This window comes from Bidens hawaiensis, unplaced genomic scaffold (assembly GCF_021521415.1).
Source record: "Bidens hawaiensis isolate Kalapana, Puna unplaced genomic scaffold, B.hawaiensis_p1.1 tig00011186_1, whole genome shotgun sequence".
In the NCBI taxonomy this organism is placed as follows: Eukaryota; Viridiplantae; Streptophyta; class Magnoliopsida; order Asterales; family Asteraceae; genus Bidens; species Bidens hawaiensis.
Window position 1 is genome coordinate 156399 of NW_027491868.1, and position 8217 is coordinate 164615.

At 34.2% G+C, this 8217-nt stretch overlaps 1 protein-coding gene, 1 non-coding gene and 1 pseudogene across 3 annotated transcripts; 1 reads left to right on the plus strand and 2 right to left on the minus strand.

Annotated features, from left to right (window-relative positions):
- Window positions 1-391: 391 nt before the first annotated feature.
- On the plus strand, window positions 392-3144 carry LOC143537361 (meiotic recombination protein SPO11-2-like). Its single transcript, XM_077031145.1, has 11 exons — window positions 392-511; window positions 579-662; window positions 1442-1571; window positions 1657-1794; window positions 1880-1968; window positions 2032-2160; window positions 2231-2325; window positions 2403-2465; window positions 2561-2637; window positions 2788-2915; window positions 3010-3144. The coding sequence occupies exons 1-11, from the start codon at window positions 434-436 to the stop codon at window positions 3142-3144; spliced, it is 1146 nt and encodes a 381-aa protein (XP_076887260.1). The 5' UTR covers window positions 392-433.
- Window positions 3145-3454: 310 nt separating this feature from the next.
- TRNAA-AGC (transfer RNA alanine (anticodon AGC)) lies at window positions 3455-3527 on the minus strand. The gene has a single exon. It is a non-coding gene; the product is annotated as a tRNA-Ala (tRNA).
- An 803-nt stretch (window positions 3528-4330) lies between these two features.
- On the minus strand, window positions 4331-7824 carry LOC143537383 (G-patch domain-containing protein 1-like; annotated as a pseudogene). The gene is made up of 10 exons (XR_013136048.1): window positions 7627-7824; window positions 7431-7515; window positions 7215-7291; window positions 7017-7135; window positions 6876-6942; window positions 6660-6768; window positions 5251-5429; window positions 4918-5148; window positions 4719-4832; window positions 4331-4592 (listed from the first exon to the last, which is right to left on the minus strand). The product of XR_013136048.1 is annotated as a G-patch domain-containing protein 1-like (transcript).
- Window positions 7825-8217: the final 393 nt, after the last annotated feature.

Below are 8217 nucleotides of genomic sequence, written 5' to 3' on the forward strand. Positions count from 1 at the left end.
TTTATTAACTCCGTTAAGTCTGGTCTTTAAACCCATCAGCGTGCCCTTCACGTTAGGGGCAGTTTTATCCTTTTTCCCCCAAATACACCACAGCCCCTCACGTGAGAGGCTTGCGAATTAGGATTGGGGTTTATTCAGGGAGAAAAAAAGGACAAAACTGCTCCTATTGTAGGTGCACGCTGATGGGTTTAACGACTAAACTTAACGAGGTTAATAAATTCGGGGTAATTACAAGTGAAATGAAACCACATAAACGAAAATGGCAAACTTGAAACTACCGAATGAAAACCGCAGATTTGAACGAACCATAGAACAAAAATAGCCGTTTACTCTAAAATAAATATTTGAAAGGTAACCAACCGAAAGATATTAAAATATCTAGAGAATCAAATTATCGCGCCTTCAACCAATAAGCAGTTGTGCAAGTACAACAATGGCGGACGTACGCAGATCCACCATCTTCTTCACGGAGCAACACCTCACCTACGCCGATATCATTCCTCCTATTGAAGTAAGTAGTATTCATTCTTCTTCCAGTTCAATTAACTATTCAATAATATCCGAAATCGTATGATCAGGTTCGAGCTAGAATCGAAGTAGCCGTACTTAATTTCCTCAAGGCTTTGAATTCTCCAACTCCTGCCATCTCAATCCTCCCTGTGGTTCGAATTCCTCACATTTTAAACCTAATTATTAACAATTAACGCTGATCTGTTTCATTACTTTCTGTAAACTAGTACGATCTGTTATATCGTTACTAATAAGCTGCAATTCAAGTGAATTTGACCTAGAATCGTGTATAGATTGAATAGTGTTCTTATTATCATGAGGTTTATGTGTATGATGATGTTAGGATCTTCTGCACTCACACGAAGCCGAATGTAAATACGAAAGCAATAAATGAATACGGTGAGGTGATTTTACGTGGTTCGGTCTAAACTGACCTACATCCTTGTGCTCATTTATTGCTTTCGTATTTGTGTTTGGTTCGAGTAATTGTGTGTGTGCGGATCCTAACATCTGAGTAGCAATGAAACTATTTGTAGATTGTGGATTTGATTAGAATGTTACAAGTGAATTTACTTTGAGTTTGATGCTCTTATTATCATGAGGTTTATATGTATTATGTTAGGATATGCACGCAGCACACACACAAACTGTACATATACGAAAGCAATAAATGAACAGGAAGATTTAGCGTGGTTCAGTTTAAACTGACCTACATCCTCGTGTTCATTTATTGCTTTTGTATTTGTGTTTGGTTCATGTGTGTGTGTGTGATGATCCTAACATATGAGTGGCAATGAAACTAGTTGTAGATTATGGATTTGATTTTTACTGCTATTTAGGCAAAACTGATGTAAGGTTTACTATTATGATATTTGCAGTTTTTATTGAGGAAACTAGTTTAGTTGATTGTTTCTTGATGTGAATGAAACAGATCAACCGTAAGGCTATTAATCGCAGAGTGAATCATGGACTGTTAACTGAAGATTCATGGATTTTTCTGTCGCGTTCGTTCTGCACAAGATCTTTGTTGAGAGAGAAAACTACTAAATCCTTCATAAGAGGTATTATTTAAAGCATCCGTCAATAACTAGATCCACACAATATCACTCGAAAAAGTTGCTTATTATCTATTTTTATGTAAATTAGTGTGGCAGATGATGGAGATGTGTTATGAGATTTTAAACCAGGAAAAGAGAGTGACTCAGAGAGAATTATTTTACAAGTTGCTTTGTGTATCACTGGATTATTTCCCTACTCAACTACAGGTCAATCAAACAATCCAAGGTCGAATCTTCTTTCCATGTCACATAACATTATCATCTCTGCATAAGTAATTAACATATGCTTGTTTTTCTGATCCACCAATTAGACATTGTAGCATTGCTTAGATGCAGCCGTTTTAGTCTTGGAATCATGGCGTCTAGTAGAGGAGCCGTAGCAGGCCGTTTATTATTACAGGTATAAAATTAGATGGTTTATAGGATAATATTATTTTTAATAAATACTAATTTTGATGATTAGGAGCCTGGTCAAGAGATTGTTGACTGCACCACATGTGGATCTTCTGGATATGCTATTTCTGGTGACTTGAACTTGTTAGAAAAACTGATCATGAAGACAGATGCTCGTTATATCTTTGTTATTGAAAAGGTATTTGCTTGTTTGAATTCAATTTTTTTTTATCGTAGGAGTATCAGTTACTGACTTTGTTTATGCTTAGCATGCGATATTTCAGCGGTTAGCTGAGGATCGCGTGTTCAATAAAATTCCATGTATTCTTATCACTGCAAAAGGATACCCTGATCTTGCTACTAGGTAAATATTACTTGCAAAAGTTCAAGTAGTAAAATAATAGCTTTTCCTAACTCAAGTTCTTGATTTATCTCACATAGGTTTCTTCTTCATCATATGAGTCGAGCATTTCCTGAAATTAAAATCTTAGGGCTGGTTGACTGGTAAAGTGCACAAACTTTTGGTTGACTTTTGGGAGTTTAGAAACATAACCACTTATTAGATGCCCACCTGTATTTGTTTATTGTATGCTATTCAGGAATCCCACTGGATTGGCTATTTTATGCACCTTCAAATATGGAAGCATTCGAATGGGATTAGAAGCATACAAATACGGTAATAATATTTTTATTTCTTGTTTTCTGTTAAATATTGAGTCACATTTAAACATTTGGTAACTTCATTCATCACCCAAGATAAATGTGAGTTTAAGCAAATTGTTGAACGATGCAAATCAGTCATCAGTGAATCTAAACTTTTGATCAGCTTGCAATGTCAAGTGGTTGGGATTAAGGAAAGATGATTTGGATGAAATACCAGAAGAATCTTTCATTCCACTGAAGCCAAAAGATATGCAAATTGCCAAAAGCTTAATTTCTTCTGAAATATTGCAGGTATGCTTCTACAACTCATCATAACATTGCATTACCATGAAATTTTGTAAATAAATAAAAGATGAAGTTTTAAGTAGAAACTCATTTTTGATAGGATAACTATAAAGAAGAGTTAGAAATAATGGTTCAGAGTGGCAAGAAAGCAGAACTTGAAGCTCTATATTTCTATGGATATGATTTCTTAGGGAAATATTTAGCAAATAAAATTGTGCAGGTCAATTATATTTAGTATCAACTACTAGCTGCTCTTCAACTGCGGCTGCCTCAACTAATGTACTGGAGGGTACTTTTGTACATTTCTATACTTCCAGAAAACCAAATGTCAGCTAGCAAGTCAAAATTATTTTATAATCATAGATTTTGCAACATTTCCTTACTTGATTCCATTAGTAATAACTACTTTTTATACAAAAATTTTCAAATTTTAAAACAAAATATCCAATATAATTTTTACATATTAAGACGACGATTAGAAGATATTAAATGCGTAAACTACTTGTTTCATCTTGTTAAAAAAGTTGGAAAAAACGCAAAAAATATGGAGATGCGGGGTATCGATCCCCGTACCTCTCGCATGCTAAGCGAGCGCTCTACCATCTGAGCTACATCCCCTTTGCGATGACTTACATAATGCTAACCGTTATTCATGATCGAACGTTTTTTTATTTTGTAAAGGCTATAGAAAATTAGAAATGGTACCAGTTTGTTGCTGAGGAAACAAATGTAAGCAAAATAATAAACGAAAACTACTGATTTTGTGAATCGTTTGACCACCATATAAAATTTGACCATCTTCCTGAAACGAAAACCACGCATAGCAGAAGATGAAAACCGGTTTCCCAAAAGCAAGAATAAAAAATTCGACGGAAATATAACTTCTGCTAATGTTGCGTTATAATTTCATCGTTCTATTTCTTGTCATTCAAATCAGCATCTTTAACTCAGATGCGATCTCACAAGGAGTGTTATTGTTTACTGATTTAGAGCTCAAAAGTTTGAAAATACATGTAGCTTAACAGGATTTTAAAACATATTAACTTTAACGAATGAAAACACAATCCTATCCGTTTCAAGTTTGATATACATGTGTCATTACAGATGCATGCAGTTTTCTTTGTTCACAAATATAAGATGTAATGGAGAACTTAGATTCTAGTAAATTGCAAATAAGAACAAATTATGATTCTGTATATGACATTCAGATCAATGGATCTTACACTTACTAATAAAGATCGTGGTTTTCACAAGTCATTCTCAAAAGCCAGATGTTGCATTCACTAGATTATCATTGCGAGCAATAACTCTCTAATGGTTTTAGTGGTTTGCAGGGCGTATGCATTGAGTGCTTATTGTGCATATAGTTTGGGACTTGGGGATAATATGTTTGAAAAAACTTTCAGGAAAAAAGAGACCTAAATTGTAAAATTACCATTTCAAACTGTAAATTTTAGAAGAAAAGTCACACCAACATGGCCTTTAAATACAACCCTCATGAAAATATGTTAAAACACCTCAAAAAATAATAATCTGTCGCTTTTATCATAATATCAAATACATATAACAATATAATCTGCAGTGAAGCAGACTTAACCCTCGACGTGCAGCAAAAATGTATCCTCATTTTGATGACAGGCTGACTTTCTTTCCGTCTACAGTAAATGTTTCACTGCCTTCAAGCTGCAGTCACAAAATCAGAATGAACCTTGTTATAATCAACATTTGAAGTAAAATAACATAAGTATTAAAATAAACAGGAACAATTAAATTTGTAAAAAAAAATGGGATAAATGCATATGGCCTTACCTTCTTTTTCAAAAATGCAAGAGCATCCTTTTTTGAAGAAAAGTCGGAAAGAACAGAACACTGTTCATCCACAAGAACTTTGAGCCGTTTAAATTTCAACGTCTTCTCAGGCACCTACAACAATAATTTAATAATCAGCATGAAAATGAACACCAAACAAGCGAACCATTTTAAAATTTTCTTAAAAGATATTTCATACTTGACCAAGAAGCTTTTTGCACAACTTCCTAAGCCTTGGTTTCGACTCATTCTTTTTCAATTCTTGTACGTCATCAAACTTCCGTTTTGGTGAAAGATCACAATCTACAGGTTCGGATTCATCTTCCTCATCATCACTAAAAGATGTTCTTTTCCCTTGAAACCGCACACCCGCCACTTTCCTTGGTTGGTCCTTGATCCCGAGTCCCTGTTTCCCAGAAGTTGCCTTGTCCTGTAAAAAAGCGTCATTATCAGAATATTACGAGTTCCACCAAACAAATATGTGAAGAAAAGGGGAAACACATATAAAGAGACGGTAATATGAGGAACATACTTGCACAAGTTTGTAAAGATTTTCTTGATCCTCTTCATGAAACATGGTCCTCTTATTATTACAATTCTCTGCATCTTCGGTTGTGCTAGATTTCCTTTTCCTTGATCGAGCACCAAGGAAACCTCCGGAAACAAATCCAAATTTATAACCCCACCAATCCGGGGATGGTCCATCTTTAACTGTTAAAACATTGTTGAGACGTTTTAGTACCCATAATATACTATAAAACGTAAACAACACACTTTATGGCAAATTTTTATTTCAATATGTCTCTTTGCCCTTTAGTAATTTGATGAAAGTAGACAGGTAGTAATAACTAGAGGCGTGAATGAGTAGAGCAGCTCATGAGCTACTCAAGATTGACTCGCTAAACGCTCAAATCAAGCCAAGCTTAAACGAGCTTGAGTAATCTCATGAATCACATGCCTACCATTTACAAAATAAAATATTTTTTATTCATTAATAAATATACAATTAAACTAATAAATATTATGGTACATATAAGTATGAAAGGTATAACTAAAATATAATCATAATGTATACAAAATAAAGTTATAAATCTGTTCAAAACTAATAACATATGCACACATGTAGAACAATTAAATAGAGACACATTCTTTTAAAACCAATTTTATATGGAAAACTACAAGAACCACGTAAAGCACTTGTACCTAACACATTAATGATTAATGATTTAACAAGATAGTGGAGTAAGCGTTTACGTAACTCATAGTTTTCAATAGTGAATTGCGGTCAATAGTGACAACCTACTTATATGCTATGTAGTGATAACGATGAAATAGCGACGGCTATTTTGTGCTTAGCGATAAGGTAGTAGATTTTTTTTAAAAAAAAATAATTAAGGCTTTTAGTCAGGAAGTTAAGCTTTTATAGTTGAATTGGGGGAAGCTGAAGCTATTTGGTCAAAAAAAAGGCCTAAAAATAGGTTTTTAAAACTTTTAATATTAAAAAAGATAAAAGAAAAAACCCTAAATATCGCTATTCTCACACTAAATGATTGCTAAACCTGGTATGGCGTTGAATCAACGCATCGTAACATTGCGCGCTATAGCGAGCCCTATGTTCACTATTGACAACTGTAATGTAATTGCCTTCTGTATAACACTTAACGCAAAAAGTACAATTGCATTGTGTGGTTATCGCAGGTCTCGACATTTTTTTATTCTCAACATAATTGATAAATAACAAATGATCCAAGATCAGTATTATAAACTGTTCCTAAGCCAAGCTCAAGCTCTCTTAAGTAAAACAAGTCGAGCTTGAGTTCAGCTAGACTTGTATATACCCCTGCCCCCCCTGGTGAGATCACAGATTTTGGCGCGAACTATTCCTCAGGTATTTTAGATATTTTGGAAAGCGGTATTAATAAAAGAACATGTATAATTTACCTTTCACATTAACAATGATGCTTTCAGATGCTTCTACTGTTTCCATATCTCCATCTTGATAAGAGAAAGGGTCGGTATCGGGTTCTGAATTATCCTCAACCTTTTTGACCTGCAAAAAAATCAATACATAAAAGCATAATCAGGATACTAACTGATATACCCAAATTAAAATAAATACAAATAGTATTACTAAAAGACAATTGCCAAAAAACATACAAGAATTCCTTCAAGATCCTTAGCAGAATAAGCACGGACACTCTTCCCTTTCTCTCTTCTCTTGTATCTAGTAACATGTAAAAATTTTATAAACTTAAAACTACAAACAGTACTTAATATTAAAATGCAACTATTACAGACCTCCCTTGGGGTCGGGTCGCCTTGACGGTTACTTTAATATCCTTTTTCGGCAATTCCACCTTTACTTCGTTATCATCATCATCATCATCAGTATCATCTTGTTCAATAACTGTTGCTTGCTGTAAACATTTAGGATTTAACTGGCATCCACAAAATATATAAAATCAAAAAAAAAAGAGTGAAAAAACTTATACTCACCACTTTCAGTTTTTTAAGGATACCATCAAACTGTGTTGTATCAAATGCCTACGCATTCGGCTTGTCCAAACCAATACCTGCATTGTAATTAAAGATAAAAACTTTATGTTGGAGATTAATTCAGTAATAATATTCTTAACCTAAAATTTTAAACAATCAATCAAAAAATAGAAAGAGAGAGATTAATAATAATAATAATAATAATAATAATAATACCAACAGTGTCTTGTTTATTGGAAACCCTAACATGACCTTTGATCCCTTGTTTCTCCTTCCCAAGGCCTTCACCTTCTTCCCATCCCTACACAATTCAAATTCAATTAATCAATTAAACATGTTTGTGTAATTAACTGTAAATAATATTGCAATTTGGAGATCTAGAGAGAAGAGTGTGAAATTGATGTAAAGTAACCATTTGTTTCATGAGGCGGAAAGCGGCGGACTTTCTGGCAACGCCGACGTTGCAGAGAGGAGCTTCCGGAGCTGCCATGGTTGCTCCGCCGTCAACTGGTTGTCTGCTCGAGGATGACGGCGGCGGCAAGGAGAAAGGGTTTTAGATGTGGGTTTCTTTCTGTTTTAAAATACGTGTGATAAAATGGGTGCTTGATACGGCGTCGTTTTGAAGATACACAACTCACAAATTCTTTCACTCTTACCTCTTTATGTCTCGGAGCACCTAAAAAAGTGTTGGTTCAAATCCTATGAATGATGCACAATAAATTTACCTTCAAAAAATGTGAATGTCGATTCATATATAACTAGTATTATACCTAGACAATTGTAAAACCTCAACGTTGAAATCAGGTGTGGTAAAACCCGAATGTTGGTAAAGTTCGAGTATTACATCGGTGAGTCGACGCGGATTCAGTTGGTATCGTTTACATTCGTTATGGTATAGACACCATTGGTAAAACCACATAGTATTAAACCCAAAAAATATATTCGTCAAATTAACGTATAAAAAAATAAATTATTTAACACAACGTTTGTTTGGTCGGTAAAC

What these genes read in the sequence shown, in the direction of transcription:
- LOC143537361 (XM_077031145.1), top strand. Translation starts at nt 434, where the DNA reads ATGGCGGACGTACGCAGATCCACCATCTTCTTCACGGAGCAACACCTC. An exon ending in ATATCATTCCTCCTATTGAA is followed by an intron (nt 512 to 578) that starts GTAAGTAGTATT and finishes TCGTATGATCAG; the next exon opens with GTTCGAGCTAGAATCGAAGT. An exon ending in CCATCTCAATCCTCCCTGTG is followed by an intron (nt 663 to 1,441) that starts GTTCGAATTCCT and finishes TGAATGAAACAG; the next exon opens with ATCAACCGTAAGGCTATTAA.